This window comes from Strix uralensis, chromosome Z (assembly GCF_047716275.1).
Source record: "Strix uralensis isolate ZFMK-TIS-50842 chromosome Z, bStrUra1, whole genome shotgun sequence".
Lineage (NCBI taxonomy): Eukaryota > Metazoa > Chordata > Aves > Strigiformes > Strigidae > Strix > Strix uralensis.
This window is the reverse complement of record NC_134012.1, coordinates 93,304,676-93,324,971: the sequence shown is the minus strand read 5'-3', so window position 1 is coordinate 93,324,971 and position 20,296 is coordinate 93,304,676. Positions and strand designations below refer to the sequence as shown.

General features: G+C 39.1%; 1 protein-coding gene across 2 annotated transcripts in view; it reads right to left on the bottom strand.

Moving 5' to 3' along the window:
• KIAA1328 (KIAA1328 ortholog) overlaps positions 1 to 20,296 on the bottom strand; it is a 175,102-nt gene that overhangs the window by 11,430 nt on the left and 143,376 nt on the right. For both annotated transcript variants that reach the window (XM_074855072.1, XM_074855073.1), the window contains one exon: positions 18,353 to 18,461. In XM_074855072.1, the coding sequence (XP_074711173.1) occupies positions 18,353 to 18,461 (109 nt within the window). The remainder of the gene's footprint in view (positions 1 to 18,352; positions 18,462 to 20,296) is intronic.

Genomic DNA, 20,296 nt, shown 5'->3' with positions numbered 1-20,296 from the left:
CCTCCAATCTTTGACAATATCTTTCCAGTAAGTGATCACCCAGAAATGAGCACCATATTCCCCTGGTGGGGTTACACAAAAACAGAGAGGAGATCAGCTCTCTCCAGCACTCACACAATGCTTGTCTGTGCGGACTCAGATGACAATGGCCTTTTTGTTGCCACTTCATTGCTCCACAGGTCCGTCTCTCATGTGTATGTATTGATACGCCATACTGCAACATATCCCTGTATACTGCAAGACCTACAACACCAATGAACTCAATGCCTCGTTTTCTGGGGTTACTAACAATTATCACTAACTCTTGTGGAAAATGGCATCAGAGATTACAGCCTTTGCACAGGAGAATTTGGAGAGAAGCAGCAGAATTGAGTAACAACATCACACCTTTGCTAACCGAAATGCTGGTTGGCAGTGTTACGGGACAACACTCCCTCCTCAGTGTGATAAACAGTAGTAAAGAGATAAAGAGGACTTGGTCTTCAAAGGAGCTGAGCACTGCTGGTTTGCCCCTGGACTTTTATACACCAAACAGGACACTAAATACACTAAAGGACACCAGATCCAGCCACAGCATCTCAACACACTTGTCCCTAAGACAGGGCTGATAAGAGATTTTTCTTCCTCAGTTTTCACAGTGGCTTCACCTATGATAGCATCCAACCGGCTGTCATTACTGCAATAAGAGTTACTGCTGTTCTCATTCCTCCTTGCTACACAAACAGGCCATTTTCACCTACCCCATAGTCAGAGACCAACACCCGCTTTCCTTACCTTCCACACTCCTGTCTCCATGCTCCCAATCCTCAGGTATCCTACCTCTTTGCTCCTGGTAACTCAGCCTTTTCTATTATTTCCTCATCGGACTTTCACTCAGACCCTGCTGGCATGTTATCAACCTGTCAAATACAACTGAAAGGGCTTCTTCATTGTTTTTGTCTCTGCGTGCTTTTAGTAGCTAAAAACAACAAAAACACCCCCAAATCATTTCTTTTAAGGTATGGCTGCAGGCAGCTGAATTGGCATAACTGGGGTTGTAATAATTCTGGAAGGGGAGGGTGAAAAAAGACATGAGTGCTGGGAAGTAAAAAAACCTTTAAAATCAGATCTGTCAGTGACAGAAGAATAATTTAGAAAGAAGTTACATTATAAAAGAAAGAAATTACAGAACCACAGAACTACCATAGAGTTTAACAACCACCTCTGCAATCACCCTGTTTGTATTGTCCTTCTCTTCCCTCCCACACACCCATTTCTGTCTCATCAAGTCTGAAAGCTCTTCAGATCAGAAAATGAACCTCAGTATATGTACAGCACCTGGGGCCCTGATTCTGCTGTGATATTACATAATAACTTTGCACTTCAGAGCTTGCTTAGCTTTTATTCTCTTTAAGCACTCTGTCATCACAGCATGTCTTCGGCAAGATCTTCCCCCTTTATTGTTCTGGGCCAAAACTAAGCTGTCATCATCTTTTCTGCTATACCTCATCCCCCTACTTCTCCTGCTTTAACAGCCTTTCTCCTCAAATTTTTGCTCTTACAAGTTTGTCCCCAAGCATCTTTCCCCTCAAAGCAAACTCTAATTAAATGAATCATCCTTAAAATTCTGCTTTTTCTTTTATAATATACTAAAGCCTCTGACAAAAGGTTGCATATGTAAGCCACAGTGCAATTCTGCACCTCCTTTCTGTCAGTCTCAGTGTCGCCCATCAGTTCTGGTTTCTTTTCCATGTTTCATCTCTTTTTCCTAGTCTGCTTTTGGCAAAGCTGGGACTACACCCTGTAAACTGCCTAGAACTTTGTGGGTACTAAATAAGTACAAAACAATTTTAAGGGGCATGGCTTAGGGGAAAAAAAACCCCACTACATATAGCTTGCAAAGTCCATCACCATTTACATGGATTAGCACTCTGTCTTTTTTCACAAGCTCAAATTCCCAGCCTGGCAGGTAATAAATCAACTTTTTGCTTCAATTGTACAGTCATTGGGAGATCTGCATAGTTTTAGGTCAAGCACTTATAACCATTTTATGATTCCAAAGTTTCTTACCTTGTCATTTAGTTACTGAACTGTGAGCTTTCATTGATGTTCTAACCATTGTGGCAAGAACTGCTACTAGCTGTGCAAGATTTAAAACCTCACTGAGCAGAGGAGCAGAATCAGACTGCGGTAGTTTTAAGTATATATTGGGGTGGAATCATGACCCTATGGAAGCCAATGGAAGTTCTGCCACTGGTTCACTGGGGCTGGGTTTCTTCCCTGCCTGCTGCCATTTGTTGTGTCGGGGTGAACAAGTATTGCAAGCTCTCTATTTTACCGTGGAAATTACATGCCTCAGTGAATGCTTGAAAATTATTTATTTTACATTTCTCTCTTCTTTTTTTTCCTATCCTGGTGAAATATTTTACATACAGTCAATTGCTATACCTAAAACCAAATCTTCTTGTGGATCTGTATGATCCTTCCTCTCCTGCTTATCAGCTTAATTTCTTCTGCTGTGGCATGAAGTGTTTAATAGCAAAATCCAGCACTCAAATTCTTCTGTTTCTTAATTATCTCTGCCCTGTCAGCTATATCAGTGAAAACAAGTTACCATTAGACAATTCAGATACCAGTAAACACCAAGATGTGATAATATAGAGTCCTGTATTACTGTCATTATGGAAAAAGCTGTTTCAGGGAGATTTAAAAAAAAATTAAATAAGCCCTGCACTTCTAAATGGCCAAAAACCTAAAGATATCTTAATTATTCTTCAATATATTAATCATTCTGTAGAATCATGATCTTGTATAATGGCCATTTTAAATGAAAGGTTTGCTGCTCTGCACAGTTGCCACTTCCTTCTAATTGTGAATTAAAGTGTAATTTAGCGTGGCTTTATGCCAGCATGACTAGAAAAATTTACGGACACTAAACTCTGGTTGAAATAGGGGGGAAAAAAGCAGTTAGATTTCTTTAAGTAATAGAAAATCACTCACGAAGTTGTACTTTAAAACAAAACACTAGAGCTTTAAGTTGACAAACTGACTTGAATTAAACCACATAAAAAAGTGCTTGCACTGTAAATCTTACAGGGCAAAAGTGATGGTAGGTTATCATTCTGTTCATTAGCATGCACTTTGGAGAGTTCAGGGCAAGTATGGATACGCATTCATTCCATTTTATGCCGCACATTACTGAAAACACGTTCCCCATAAATAATTCATAAATGCATTGTCTGAAATTTCAGATTCCAAAAATACAACACTGTTTTCAACTTTATGGTTGCTTGGTCTTCAAAACATAAATAGACAATTGGATGGATGGACTTGGCAAACCTGATAAGAACCCATCAGTCAGAATTACACTCCAGAGGTAAATGCAAACATCTTCCAGCTCCTGATCCCTGGAACAGCAAGGCCATGATGATAGCCCCTGTGCTTATGCTATCAGTCCCTTGGTAGCGAACAGTGAGAAAAAGAAAAAGGGATGAAGTAACCAAGTAGTGAGAAGAAAGTGTTCAGTCAGATGCTTGACTTTAAAAAGAATATTTATTAGGAAAAAAACAATGCCTTGCTGTTCTGTGCTCATGAGCTGGGTGCATAGCAGGAGAGTTAGGAGAGAAAAGGACATTTTACAGGATGGTGTGGTGGGGAGCTAATAAGTTGAAACTGCCTAGAAATCCAGAGGAATTTAAATTTAAGGTATAGTAACAGTCAAAATACAGAGAACAGACATACTTTGCCTTGCAAAAAGCCCATTTTTCTGGCCAGACTGCACCACAAACTTGAGCTCTGCTTGTGCTCTCAGCTTTTAATTGGTATCACTTCATTAATGCTAATGACATAGTAACTGGCATCATCCTTTATGCCAGCTATGTTAGCATAAGAGAGGTGAATAGGATCTTGCAGTTCATCTAAAGTCTAATTTCTGCAGGGAGCAGAGTGACCACAACACCCTCTGCAGAAACTGAAGTATGCTTCATAGGCTAGAGTGCTTGAGCTTTATATGTCTTGTGATTCTGTATCTTGCTGACATTATATATGTAGTTTATGCTAAGTTGCTTCTTTTTCCTTCATAATGTACTCAGAAGACTAACATCAGACAGCAACTGCTTTTCAGACAGATTTACATTCGCTTGCTCTGTTCTACTCACCTCCAAGTGAGAGGTACACACAGTTTCAGGTATCTTATCTAGCGAAACCCTTGGTGCTTAGCCCCTAACAGAACAGACCACTATCTCCCTATTTGCCAGCTTTTTATTTGAACTCATTCACTCCCAGTTTGCCTGAGAACAAACATTGCAACTGAGCTCAAATACTTGGCATCCCAACGTATTGATTCCTTGGGCGCAGACCATACATGAAGAAACGACGCGCTCATAAAAATTGTATGCCTGTACCCAGCTGCTGTAAAACTTCCTACTTGGTGCTCCAGTGTGGAAGGACTGGGACTATCTGTCGCTCCATTCATTTCCAGGTGTGCTGATCTCTCTGGGGTAATCTTTAAATCAGCTGAGATTTCATACATCAAAGATGAGGATACATAATTCAATAGAAGTCACTGAGATAAAACAGTAGCTGTAAAAAATATCGCGTGTTGGTAGTGACTGGTTTAGCATGTCAAAGAGGGGTGACTGCTGGCAAGGAGTTCCACACAGTCGGCACAAGAGCATGGCGTGTGGCAAAGCAGGTAGTGTCGTTGTAAGCTTCATAGGGACACAGGCCCTGAAATAGGCTTGACACTGTGCAAGTACCAAGTTAGAAGGCACCCTACAGAAAAAAACAGCAGTAAAGCATGGAGTACAAGGCGCTCAGGCCTGGTGTCCCTTGGCTGTAGTCAACGCACGCTAACAACCTCTTTCAAAAACTTTACACAGGTGGTAGGTGTCCCACTGAGATAAATTACCTACTTTCAGTTGCTGAACAGATGGGCAGGGAAGTGAAATTTTAGTTTGTTCATTCCCAGCAGTAACTAGCGAAGATGATCTCGGGCTCTGCAGGATTACTTTTCGATAACCATACACCTGCGGATAGTCCACATTTCTGTTAGAAACTACATAAGGTCATTGATACGCTACATAATAAGGCAGGGCATTTAATGGCTCAAGAGACTGACTCTAAGTCTCTCATTCCATATTCTTCTGAATATATTCCAGGCTGAGAGGCGCCAGAAAGTGTACAGAGAGCGACCTCAACAGGCAGGAGAAATGGGCCCACAGGACTCTCACAATGTTCAATAAAAAGAAACATGAAGTCCTGCACTTGGGGAGGAATAACCCCAGGTACCAGCACATCCCAGGTTTGACTGGCTAGAAAGCAGCTTTACCGAGAAGGACCTGGACATTCACTGTCCTGGTAGACAAAAAACTGAACATAAGCGAGCACTGCCAGCAGGTCAAGGGAGGTGATCCTTCCTCTCGACTCAGCCCTGGTGGAACATAGCTGGAGTGCTGTGTCCAGTGCTGGACTCTCCATACCACAGAGACATGGACACACTCAAGCAAGTCCAGTGAAGGGCAATGAAGATGATTAAGGACTTTGAGTATCAGACACGAAAGGAAAATCTGAGAGAGCTGGGACTGTTTGGCCTGGAGCAAAGGCGGCTCAAAGTGATCTTATCAATGTGTATAAATACTTGATTAGGGAAAGAAAGAAGATAGAGTCAGGCTCTTCTCGGTGGTGCCCAGTGAAAGGACAAGAAGCAATGGGCACAAACTGAAATATAAGAAATTCCATTCAAATGGAACTAAAAAAGCTTTCTTAATATGTAGGTGGTTGAACACTGGCAAAGGTTGCCCAGAGAGGCCGTGGAGTCTCCATCCTTGAAGATATTCAAATCCTGACCTGACACAGTGCTGAGCAGCCTGCTCTAGCTGACCCTGCTCTGAGCAGGGGCTTGGAGTAGATGATCTCCAGAGGTGCCTTTGAACCTCAGCTATTTTGTGACTTTGTAGTGGGGTGTTTATCTTCACCAACACATTAAACCTCACAGACATCATATGACAAAAGGGCAAGGATTGACTAGCTCAGACCAGACTCTGACTTACCCATACAGTATGGGCATGGTAGCAGGGAAGCTTAAAATGCCTGCAAACCAGGAAGCTCCATAAACCAACCAACATTAACCAAGGGCTTCTGCCCGGAAAGGTCTGTGACTTACTAAAACCAGGATGTATAGGAAACTTGACAATACATTTAACAAGGGTTTTCCCTCCCTTCCCTACATACATTACCAAATCACTTGCATCTATTCATATACAAATATAGTGTAGCATACAACCCCATACACATTTTTTCTTTTTGAATAAGATGGTCACAGCCACACTGTAAGAAACTTAGTGGAAATATTTTTAGTATCTTCACTTTAAGCTTGTAAATATTTTTCTGGCAGAAATCCCCAGCTAACTTTACAGCAAGATCTCTCAAAGGAAACAGAACTCTTAAAAAAAACCCAACACACACTATAAAATGAATGTGACCCATGGACTTACCCTTCTATGCAACAAACCGAGCAGAGTGCACAGAGACAGTGAAGTCCGCAGGGCGTGAAATTAAAATTTTCACACAGATACAATGAAGTAATGATACAATGTTACAACCTTGGCACAAAAATCTTCTGGTTTGAGTAAAGTCAATGTCATGTGATGTTACGGTTTGTGCACTGGTAGAAATGGTCTGCTGCTAAAAAGTTTATAACAAAACAGAAGGAGTGAAAGCAAGAAAATTGTATGGATAATTACAATAGGCCTATACATTCTAGCGATCTAGACGTTCCTTAAGATGCTCATCACACTAGTATCTAGCTGTCACTGCAGGCTGAGTTAAGGAAGCACGCTTTTCTTTCACACCTAGAAATCCAAATTCTGAGATGCCATTAGGAGATAGGAAAAAGAAGATTGAAAGAGATCTGAACTTGGCAAGGAAGGGGGTGGGAGAGAACATCTCTCTTATTAGATCGGTTTGTTGCCTACGAACAAGGTGGATATGCAGGTTCCAAATTCCAAGCATATGGATAAGAACAGGGATGCACAGAGCAATTAACAGAGTCAAGCAGAAGCTGCGATGAGCAGCAGCTGGAGCACTGTTAAAGTCCTTCTAGGAATTGCTTCAACTGTTACGGTAAAAAGAAAAGGCGGTGTTGGAAGAACACAGGCTTCCTCAGCAAGGACAAGGTCATTGGAACAAGAGTGGAGCTTGAAAAATTCCAGGCAGATCCACGTGCAGGGGCACTGACACTATTACAAGAACATGCCACTTCAGGCTTGAGGCAAGTTGCAAACAGCACCCTTTAAACTACAAATATACCTACACAGTGCAACACTGAATTATCAGATAATCTGCATGGAGCAAGAAGTATTTTACTTCCAAGAGTATAAAAAAGTCTGCAAACTCATAAATCATAAAGCTGCTTGTACATTATGATGTTTCACAGATACCTGATAGACTGACAGACGTGCACACATTCTACAAAATATATTTATAGGTCTGAACTACGGGGGAAAAAAATCTGAATTCAGTACTGCTGTTCATCTCAAACCACAATTTTGTGATCACAGGCACAGAAGTTGACACACACAAGAAGTATTGGTAATGCATTTCCAGTAACCCTTCTGGAAATGTAACAGAAAAAAATCAGTCTGACAGTGCAAAGGTCGTTCCTTACAAGGCATGTTTCTCACCCTACTGATCCAAGACGGTACACACAGAGAAAAATACAGCCAAATGTGACTTAATAAAATCTTCAAGTCTTCAGCTTATTAATTTTTTTAAATTTTTCCAATTTCATTCCAGTGATTTCATTAGGTTAGACTTCTTCATCTTTATTAAAAAATAATCAGAACTGAAATGTTTCAATAAACCCAATTTCTCTTTTAAGTAGTAAAAGATGATTCAATGCAGATGAAGCAAAAATGAAAGTTAAAAGTACAATGGCATTAAAGGCTTTGAGAATCTCCTTTAAAAGATTTTAAATACATAAATTATATATTAGTAGTCTAGAATGTCTTTGGTTGCTTTTTAGAGAAAAAAAAAAAGGAACTTTAAAAGCAACTTTTTCATAAAATCATAGAATAGTTTGGGTTGGAAGGGACCTTTAAAGGTCATCTGGTCTAACCCCCTGGAGTGAGCAGGGACATCTTCAACTAGATCATTTTCAGCACGTTCTCCAGCTGTATGTATCAATACAAAATCCGTTAAAAATAACCAGTGGGAAGAACCAAAGGAGAAACACACTACTTAAGGTGCCACTATTAAAAAAGACAGAACTAACTTTGTACAGCACAGAAAACAAAGATACAATACTATCTTCAGTAAAAGGTTTAATTTTCCATCACGTTTTCAAATTATTTCCTTCCCAACACGTTCAGATTAAAGGAAATAATTTAACTTTTTCAAACTTTTTTTTTTTTTCAACCCCAGGAGGCCACAAATAAACAGCACAGAACGGATCAAAATTATCATACATGACCCCAAATTACCTGGGAGCTAGAAGCACGTTGCATTGAGAAATTTAAATGCTAAATATAATCAGTATCTATAATTAAATAAATCATGAAAAGAAACCCCAAGATACAGTTTTCCTTTAAGACTATCTACAGGTTGAGGAGGTAACTTTAGTGCTCTAGCGACAGCCCATCACAAAGCCAAACAATGTTCAATAGCATGTGTATCTGAAAAGGAAATCTGGACTAGGAAGAGAAAAAAGTCACACCTACAGTAAAAATCGGTGCACTCAGCTTGAACAAAGACCTGTAACCAGGGACTACACCATCAACTCTTCGCTTCCTTGAAATCTGTATCAGAAAACTAGAAGGTATGTTACATGATTCAGGGTTCCCAAAAGTAATGCTGGAAAGCCTACAAAACAAAAACGTATTTAACAGTTCAGTCTTCTTTACACTGAAACACTGCCATGACTTTCCCTACCCAAATGGGGAGGATAACTTGGTTATTTCATTAACATAGCCAGGAAAAATCAGGGCCCAAATCTTCTGTTATTATGTCCTATTGAACTAATTCCAGATATGTAACATTATGAGATTGAGACTTAAATCCAGATATTGGGTTTCTCCACATCAGAAATGTCTTAACAAGGAAGTTAAGAGATGAACATGTAGTTTTTAAAAAAATCTTTATTATAATCCATATATTAGAGATGACTTTATCTAAAAAGGTATATAATTTAGAGAAAACTACAATGACAATGTTGGAGTATGCGGAGTTAAGAGCACAATAATGATAAGAAGTCAGGATACAAGCTAACTGGACCTCTGGTCTCTATGTAAATGTTACATGCTCTGAATGTGGCATCTCACAATTCTGTCTGATGGCCACCAGTTTCTCCAGTAGACAAGACAAAAAATAATTGTTTCCTACTCATTTTCTGCATGTCACTTTTGATTGTATGTACTATTAGTAGGATCCTAAACTTAGTCACCTCTTTTCCAAGCTGAAGAGTCCTAGTCTGTTGTGTTGTTTGTTCCACAAAATCTTTCTCACATCTGGGTCCATTGCACTGCTCAGATGTGATGACCAAAGGATAACAACACACATTATGTACTGAGATTCAACATGTCTATGGAGCAAAAATGCACTATAGTAGTCTTTCACTTCAGAAGTGGAAACAATATAAAAATTAGGAAGTTTGTTAAAAAGAAATTAAAAGGGGCAGTTAAAAGGGTAAAAATGTTTGCAAATGGCAAACATTTGTCTAATAGTCATCCTAGGGCTCCAAAAAAAGGACACACAACCTACAGAGAAAGACTTCAGAAGGATGAAATGGAGTCATACCAGTTAAGTGGACCAGTAAAGGAGACAGTTATGTCCAGTCAGGTCTAAATAAAGAAAACAGCAAAGAACAAACTGATAGATCAAATTAAAAGAAAACAAAACAAAAACACAATAAAAAAAAAAAAAACACAAAACCAAACCCCACAATAAATTCCAGACAAAGACTAAGGGTTATCCTGCTAAAAGCATAAGGTCTAACAACAAATCCCACTTTAAACATGTAAAACATAGGAAGTCTGAGTATCTGTTAAAGTCAAGAGGAGATAAAGTTATAAAGGAGCACGTAAGGATGATAAGGCCACAGCAGAAAAGCTCAATGAGCTGACACATAATCACCATGCAGGAACTTAGGAAATTCTGAAACCACAGAAGACACCATGGAAGACTTGTCTCAAGTTGAAGTGTTGTATAAATACATAAAATAACTGAACGATTAACTGTAGAGCATAACTAATTGCCTAAAACTGCTTCAGTTCTGGGGCAAATGTAGGGTTTTCTTAAAGTGATCTGGAATGACACACAAATCTATAAATTAAGAGATCTGATGTTTAGAACAAGAAGATTGATAGAAATTTTAATAAAGAATCGATAAACTTGACGTATTGGCAGAGTCTTTATATTAAGTCTTAGTTCAGTGGGGACCTCTACTAGATTTATTATGCACCTGAAAAAGGAAAATACAGTTTACATAGTCTATCTGGAGTTCCAAAAGCTTTCCAGCAAATCTATCACCAAAGACTTAAAAGTTACCATAAACTAAGAGGAAAATCCATTAATGGATAGATAACTGGTTAAAAGGCAGGAAATAAGGAGAAAACATTAAAATTGGTCTGTTATAAAGTGGCCAGGGAGGTCACCAGTGGAACCTCACAGGGGCCTGAACTCTTTAATGGATTCATAAGTGGCCTAGATAAAGGACAAATAATGAGATGACATTTGCTGCTGATATTATGCTGTTCATGGTAGTAAAAACAAAAGCTGGAGGTCTTTATTGAGGCAGGGAATTAGAATATCATGAAGGAAAAAAACCTACATTAAAAACTGGAAATGGGGCAAATCAAATAGTATAAAGTGCTGGTTAATGTCCTTAAGTGACAGAGAGGCAGGAATTACTTTTATAAGTAGTCAACTCAGCAGCTGGAAATAACTGAGAGGACAGAGCTGTGTCTGTCTGCTCAGACCATCTCCTGATGCACAGTACATTTGGCTAGCAGAGGTGTGACATGACTGGTGCAAGGTCCTGCTCAGACCTCAGAAACACTGAGGTATCCTGTGTTTGAGTTACAGAGCGTCACTACTTCATGTCACTTCTAAAAAGGATTCTCCAAAGCAGTCAAACTTCCATCCTTCCCAGCCTTCCATGACCGCAATTCTTATTAAACACATTACCAAGTCACAAGCTCATGTTCTACTGAGGAAGAAACTATATGTTCACAATCATACATATCCACTCCCTCTCCCAGAGTGTTTGGTACCCAAGCCCTTTGATTTATAATGTGAGCATTAAAACTGTGTTAATAATCAAGGCAACGACCATGTAGCACATAGGTTAACCCTGCATTTGCCTCTAATCCATAATCAAAATATGAATGACAAACAACTTATTTTTAGTTCCACATACGCAGCTACAAGAGGAATAAGGTGTCAGTGCATGTTACTCCAGGCTTATTTTATGGTCCATGGGATGACATGTATCACCAGAAGATGATTTAGCTGATCCTCAAATAACTCATCGACCATAAAGGGAGCTGAGGGTAACTAGCTCAGTTGTCTCAAGATAAGCAAGATGAATTCCACTGTAACTATACTAGCATCGCAGTTAATCACTGTTATTACATGGACCAACCAAGCACAGAGATTCACTGTGCCAGGATCCTGCCCTGAAGAGTTTACAGCCTGAAGTCCAGGCAGGTGAAGGAGAAAAAGAGGAATATATTAACACATAAGCAAGGTGGTGTAAGTATGACAGAGCCATCTTTTGGGAGAATGCCTTCTTAAAGTAAGATGCGATTATTCCATATATATTATTAATCATTTCCTCCTATCTCAAAAAAAACCCCACTCAAACAAGAGGAAAGTCATCTGAAAGAGGAGCAGAGAAGTGGCTGCAGTGCTAGGAAGAGAACCATGCAGAACAGTTTCTTAGAGAACCAATTGCCATCACAGTAATTCCAAGAAGACGTTTAAAAGCTACAATGCACAGCACTCAGAGTATCAGTGGAGGTAGAAAAGACAGTCAAATCAGGTTTTTTGACAAAGAAGTAAAGCAAAGCACAGAAGGAACCTGAAAATATTTTTTCAAAAAATATTTTTTCAGAAAAATATTTTGAGATTAAGTTTTCATTGCCGTGATTACAAGTGCAAACAGGAATCACACCCAATGAACCAACATTCACTTATGATTTAATGTGGTATTTCAGAACCTGCAAAAGCACAGAGGGGGGAAATGTAAAAAAAGTAATTAAGATAACAATGAAAATGATGATAAGAAGCAGGCATAAAGAGTTAAGTCAGCTTCATAATATGATTTGTACTCTATTTTCCTTTGCTTATTATTACTTTCAAACTACAATCAAGTTATTGTCATACCACTGAATGATGGAAACCTTGCCAACTACTTCAAAACTGACACATTTTCTGTTGCACTGAACATTCCCAGAAGACATTTCCCCTCATTTTAATACAAAATCTTGTCAGATCCACGGAGCTGAATGAAAAAAATGTGTAAAGGATATGTAGCTGTAATAGACCTCCCCTAACTAGTCAACTTTGGAATAAAAGATGATCAAAAAAGACTCAAAGATCCAGTGCTAGATTAATGCAAATATCTGCCTGTTTGCAAGTGTACTTTTTGATTAAACTGGCATACATCAAGTACAATTAGAAAGGTTATTTATAACTAAGAAATACATAATTCTGCATTTTAATGAGGGTGACAATTACAGCCAACAGTTGCTAATTAACATTAATCTTTTTGCACTGCAAGTCAGAATTTCCCAATATGATTTTCATTGTCAGCAATGGACATACCAAAACTGTTATCGCAAAGCAGCTATTAGGTAGACTGCTTTGACACAAATAGGTGTTCCTGTTACACACAGTAAAGAAACAGAAGCTGATGATGTGTTAAATTTGATAACCTCAGATGTAAATACAGACTGTCATTTCAAAATTTACTTGATGTCTACAACATGAAATATAATCAGCGCTTATCATTTTCATGGCTGAACCCAATTCCAAGTTTCCCAAGAGCCAGGCTTCACAGTTGAAATCTGATTTCAACACAAGCTTGAAATCTCCCATTGTTAAATTTGGTTTTGATCCCAGTCCTAGGTTCACATCTGCATTTCACCCCTGAGACTTCAAAGCTTTTAGTGGTCATAACTGAACAGCATAGATAAGGACTAGCATTTGCCCAGTCTGTATCAGTTTCTGAAGCAAAACTCTGGAGCAAATACTAAAGACAGATGATTACTACTGATTGATTTGCTACTATAGTATAGCCTTATTGCAAATATTTTTCTTACACAGATTATCAAGAAAATTTTGGCTCTCAAAACCACTGAATTTTAAATCCTAATCTTCCAAAATTGCTCTAATGTATTTCTATTCATTGACAAAAAATTTCTCTGTAAATAAATACGTCTATAACAACAACTGTTGACCTAATTAAACCCTTCTATTTCTGATACCCGTGATCCTCTAAAAGAGAGATGATTTAGATTTGCTATGCATGTCTTTCCAAAAGGGAAGTTATCTCTGTTTTAGACTTCCAGCCATTGTCTTTTCAGACAGAAGCACTAGAGAACTACCTAACAGTCTCTTTTCACACTGGTCATTAACAGGAAGAGAGACCTGGTCCAAACACCATCAGAGGCACAAGATCATAACACAGCCAGCAAATAAAGTCTCTAGAAGAGTGCTGAGGTGCTCACCATCTGGGTCAGGCAATTGGAGTGGGATCAATGTCAGATATAAGTAAATGAGAAGACAGAAAAGGAGAATTGTGAGGACTAACCAAAGAAATCTACAATACGCTTCTTACAAAGAGCTGTAAAATTCACATTTATTTTGTAAGTATGAGATAGATGGGTTATTTCTACATACAGAGGTGCCCAACTAAAATCAAGATAAGTGATATTAATGTCCTATGGTCAGTATTATTGAACCTCGAAAGCAATAAACTATGAGTCGATAAATATTACATTTGCAACATAGTTAACATTCTTACACTGTCTCTGGCACTTATTACACATTGTAACCGCAAGTCTACAATACATTATTCATATTTGGGGTGTCACTGAGTGATGGATTGCTGTAAGAGAGGCTGTCCTTTAAATAAATCAACAAATAAAAATGCAAATGTTAACATTTTCAGCCACAACTTTTTCCATCTTGAATGGGGAATGAAAATTTCACATTATATCGACAGCCAGCAGAGAGAACAATTAACAACCTACACTGTGAATAAGAGAGATTAATTTGCCAACGTCTGGTTTTATCACTTGCATATGGAACTATATTGGACTTTTTGTGCTGTTGGCTTTCTCAGGAAGTAGACAAAACTTGCGTCTCCTACCATGTTCAGCACCTAACTCACCACCCCACTCCAAACGCACTTTTAATCCCTTTAAATGTTCCTAAGTTAGATCTGGAATGAAAGTTTTCTCTTCCTCATCCTCCTTTTGAATCTTGAATGGTTTCTGACCCTAAGGGGGGGAAAAAAAAAAAAAAATCTATTTCTTTGATAGTGCTTGCTTAGACTCTACAGTAGAAGGAACTTCACAGCATCATCTTAAGAGCAGAACCATATTTACGCATCCAACATGCACAGATCTGAAAGGCATCTTTGGCATAAGTAAGACAAAAGCTTAAATCTCATCACTGTCGTATTTCCTAACACTCAGCATAACAGATCTACTCTAGACTATTCCAGTGTGCATTATTAAGTACACAACTCTGCACATTATATTTTACATCAGATATTAATTTGCTTAAAAGTCCCTGAATACACATTCATCTGAGATGTGCTGGGCAATTGGGTAAATAGTTTTGTTTTTAAAATGTCCCTAAACACAAATTTACACAATACAATCTGTTTATGAAAACTCCAACAGGCCACTGTAGTCTAACAGATAATAATATAGCTCGAATATAGTATTCATATTGCAGGAACTTCTAAATCACTTATTTTAATGGCTACAAGAAACTTCACTCCAAGACAGTGCATTCAGCTAGCATTAAAGCTCTGATTTAAAACCGCAACAAGAAAACACAGGCTTAATGCTGAAATCCCAGGCTATCACTCAATCCCTTAATTTACCTAACTCTTCTTAAATTCACTTCTTAGATGCCCAAAGTGAAAAATGTTACAGGAGTATTATCTGTTTCCATGGTGAGCAGAACAACCTTTGCCTGTGTCTTTTTAAGTGCTTGATTATCTGCAGTGTTGTAGGACTTACTGTGCCAAACTCAACACTACAACTGCTTCTGCGTGGGGAGAGCCTGACAATTGCACCAGGGCTGTAATCAAATTAAACGGTCTTTCACACGGCACACTTTACAACAATTTTTTTAAAAAAAGAATAGCTTAATATTTTGATTTAGAGCAGTTTCACTCCTGTTTTGCAACACACTTGTTTTGCTGAAATCAGTACCTGCTTAGACCTAAGGTAAGATCTAGTTCATGTAAAAACTTCTTCACTACTAAAGCAAGCATACAAATGCCACTACCTCCCCTTTCGAGCTCCCTTTCAGCTCACAGCCAAACACCAGTCTTTCTTCTAGGCAAACAACAGTTATGAAAAAGATGTCCCTGATCACTAAAAGGTAATATTTAAGATAGTCAGAGGAACTGTGCTTTAGGGGTAATGAATAAACTTACTCTTCAGAATTTGCCCAGCCCCAACCTGCCTGTGATTTTTTTTCCAAATATATCAGCTTTGGTCTAGATAAATAAGCACATGGAGTAGGAAAGCTTTCAAGACCTGCTGTGAACATAATTTCAAGGGGCTCATGCAGGTGTAGACACTTGGCTTAAGAACACTGGATAACCAAACATGCAATGCTTGGCTGTATTACAAGAAGAAGCTAAAGGCATGCATAGAAGCGTCATGGGCAAACAAATCCACTATTAGCCCAACTCAGAATGCCAGATAAATGCTATTTTTCTTTCAGAGATCTCACTGAAACCACCTTGTGGACATTCATTCTGCAAGTCTGGTCCTTCTACAGGTCTAGCACTAAGGCTCTTAAAGCACACACCTTTAACTTCTAAGGACACTTATTTCTTGACCCAGACATGATTCATTCCAAGAGAGAGAAGAAAGTAGGACTGCAGTGATTATTCCTCAAGCAGGAGGTAGCTGTAACACACTGAAGCCTCCAGTTGAGTCTTGCCAAGACAGGCTATCAAGCCAACGCATCTTCTACCTGCCATGCCTGCTTATCCAGCCAGCCCTCCCCTGAAGCTGTGCTAGCACCCTGATGCCTTGCGCTGGCAGGGAGCTTCTGTCGCTTTCCAACACCTTCTCCCTGGCAGGCTTTCCATTGCTGCTACTGCTGGGTGCCAGGGTTTGTGCTAGTTAAAGCTGGCACAAACATGAGCTGAATCTAGTCCTATAAATTTAAATAGTCAAAAGTAATTAGGTTTACACGTACTGCCGAATAAATAAATTTGCTCCTAGGCTAGGGTTTTGTGCTGCAAGTTTCAGGTCCGTGCCAACTGTTGTGGTTAAGCTGTTAACGTGCCCCGCCCCCCCACCCCCCCCCCAGATTATAACGAACATGCTGACAAACCCTAACTTTAGTGGCACAAAAGCAGCAATAATTCTTAATATTGATTAATTTAGTTAGTTAAACCTGCAGTCTAAGCTTATAACCATTCAGTGATAAATTGAGACCGACCTGCTGCCCAAGCAGGTTTTTTGATGAAGGATAGGATCAGCTTTAGGTCTCCGCAGAAATACTTGTCCATTTACCATTTTCAATTAGAGAAGGCCATGAGTAAGGGAAAGCACAACATGGCTGCTTAAACTGGTCAATTATACTTATAGCACTGACGGAGAGAAAGAAAGCGAGGAAGTGTGGGACAGAGCACCCCAGAAATACAGGATTTTTAAAAATTTGTCATCAGCTGGTAAAATAAACCTTTAAGGATGACAGCTAATCAGACTCCTTTTACTGATCACTTTATCTGATATGATTTCTAACAGCATATTTCAACAAATATTTTACTCCCCTCTGTGGAAAAGAATGGACCATCAATCCTCTTGAATAAAATTCCTTTTTCTGAGCAGTTGTTGTGTGATGTGAATAATTATATCTACTGCTCAGTGCTTGAATAGAATCTCAACTTATCACTATTAGACAGTATCAAGCAGTATATTTACACACTCTTCATCTGATATTACCGGCTTGCAAAGGTAACCCTTGCTTCTAAGAGAAATGCTTAGGCAATCTTGTGGTTTCTGTTTGTTTAAACATACAGATACTTGTGGGAAACAGAGTCCAATCTATCTCAGTTCTTAAATCCTCCCAGAATTATCAGCCCTTCCATCAGAAGAAAAAAAAAATTGTTTCCATAGCAAGTAAGTACAAATTTGTCAATATTGATAGTGGTTTTTCACCTATTATGTATCGCAAGTTCTCTCAGAAGATAGAAATAAACTGCCAGCTGCTGCCAAGAATACAGGGATGCTATCAAGCATACATTTTCCTACTCCACTGGGCCAAGAGAAGATTAAATCTGACTCAAGCCCTCTCGTTCTCCAAGAAACATTTAACTCTTCTTATGCACATTCTTGTCATCCCACTGCACAAAGTCATCTAACTAGTGGTGTAAAATACAGTAAATTCATACTTTAATGTGCATTTACTTTGTTGCTTAACTAAATATTTTTTTATGAGAAAATGTAGGATACGATAAAGAAAAGCAAGGATTGTATGCTGTTTTTCTAGGCACTTACCGCTAGAATTGTAATCCTGCCTAAAGAAGGCAAGTTGTTTTTAGACTCCTAAGTGTAACAACAATGCAGCTTTCTGTTTCTTCATTGGAGCAGAAGTGATAATACTGCCTTTCCAGTGCATTTAGTGCAGATATATAGTATAATCAGGAATTGCTGACTTAATGTGATTTTGTTGCTTGTCATTAAACATAAAATAACTCTGGTACAAAACATTTCAAAAGAAATGCCATTTGATAAAATGAGGGGGGGGGGGGGTGCGAATACAGGGGGATTAAAATCTTCAAGTGGATTTAAATCCTAACAGGGGTTAACACCATCCATTCAAATTATTTACAAATGTATTTAATGTGTCAGGACTTGGAACATAAAATACTTTCTGTTCAAAATCTAAGTAAAATTAAAATGTTAGAACTTGGCATATTCCTGCTTTACTTATTCTAACAAGCAATTTAAGGCTTACTATAAATGTCAAAAGGATATAGCAGTTTTTAGTTTATATTATCCAGCTCGTGCTAACATGAAATATCATAGAAATTCAGCCACTTCCCTCCATCTAGGAGAATGCGATGGTTGTGTTTGCAGAATCTTAAACCATAGATTACCTAGCATCGTACCGTGAAGTGTCATGCTGGACTACTGATGTGGCTGTGGTTACAAGCTCTTTGCTGTTGCCTATCAGCACAGGAGATGTAGCTGCATCCTTTCTAGGTCCTGAAGTTGTCCCTGTGGAATGAAGTGAAGACAAGACAGACATCAGAGGTTAGTAAGTTTTGGATAGATGCTTTGTGATTCTGCATTATTACAGAACACTGGGACTACAAGTTGCAGCATTTCTGGAGTGCCATCTATACAGTGAAATGGCAATCAAAGAACTCATCAGTTGACGGTACTGTGCATAGCATGCATTTCAGGATCATGCAGCATCAAGTCTGTAGAATAAGTCACACTCTACAGCCTCCATCTTACTGACCAAAGTTTGACAGACTCGCACTGCTATAATTTCTTATAGTGGTCCACAGGATTCAGCTTGTTCCACAGATGCAGTTCTCATGACATACTACAAGATGTCAGTTTCCAAGTGTAAATATCACTATAATGGTATTTTGCTTTCAATAAAATAGAACTGTTAGTCCATTCCTTCTCCCCCCCCCCCCCCCCCCCCAACAACTTTTTAATTACAAAATAATCTAGGTTGAAAGGTGAAGTGAGGAGGTCAGGTAGTACAATCCTCCATTCAAAGCAGGGCCAACAAAATCAGTTTTAAGGCACTTGTGCAGTTAGGTTTTGAACATCTCCACTGATAGTGAACCAATCTCTTTGGGCAACTTCTCTGGTTCCAGTGTTTGACCACCCTCATAGTGAAAAATGTCTTCTGTATAGCTAATCAGAATTTCCCGAGTTGTAACTTTTTTCTGTTGTCTCTTGTTCTGTTGCTGATGTCTTCCACCAACAGTCTCATTCCCTCTTCTCTACACCCTCTCCTTAGGTAGCTGAAGAGAGCAGGAAGATCTGTGGTGAATCATCTCTTCTTCTTAAGGCTGAACACACCCAGCTTTCTCAGCCTCTCCCAGTAGGTCATACGTGCCAGCCCCCTGACTGCCCTGCCTCTGTTGGACTTCCTACAGTTTGCCAATGTTCCCCTTGCACTGTCGAGCCCCAGCCTCTACAGACACAGTCTCACTAGAGGTGATCAGAGGAGAAGTGTCACTTCATCAACTTGAAGACTACAATTTTGCTATTATGGCCCTGTCTGATGTTTGGATACTCCACCACAGAGGCTGACTTGTGTTCAATTTGTTGTTCAGCAGGACACCCAGTTCTTTTCTAGCAAAACTGCTTTCTAGGTTGTCAGCACCCAGTTAGTCGTGTTACATGAGATCGGTCCAATCCAGGTGGAGGAGCTGGCATTTCCTTTTGTTGAATCTAAACAGGTTTCTATCAAACCATTTCCCCAGCCTGTTAAGGTCCTTGCATACTGGGCCCTTCCCTCCGGTGGGTGTAGTATGCAAACTTGCTAAAGGTGCATCCTGTCCTGCTGTCCTGGTTGCTAATGTTAAGCATTAACCACTAGCAACTGGCTGTCAGCTGGACTGATGACAACCCTTTGAGGCTGGCAGCCCAGCTAATTTTCCACTCATCTTCCACCTTTCACCCACCCAACTGAGAACTGGGTTTTACAGACAGGATTTAGTTAGATAACTTGCATACAGGTAGTCAGAGGTAAGTGGAATAGACAAATTAGGAGTAGTCTGGTCCACTACACAAAACCCTGTGGGTTTGGGCTTTTTTAGACTAATTAACTCTGTCCAACCAACATCACTTAACTAAAACAGTAAGTATAGGAAAAACTACAAGTCTCAGCAAAAATTAAAGTCAAATCAGTGTTTAGCTCTTTAACTAATTCTGTCATGCCTAAATATTTCTCAGATCTGTGAACAGCAACATTATCTACCATCCACGCTGAAACATGAAGCAACAACAAGGTTGTAATTTCAGGTTCAGTGCAAAATTTAGATGTTCAAGGGGTTGAAATTATTTAAAATACTGCATTGATTTAA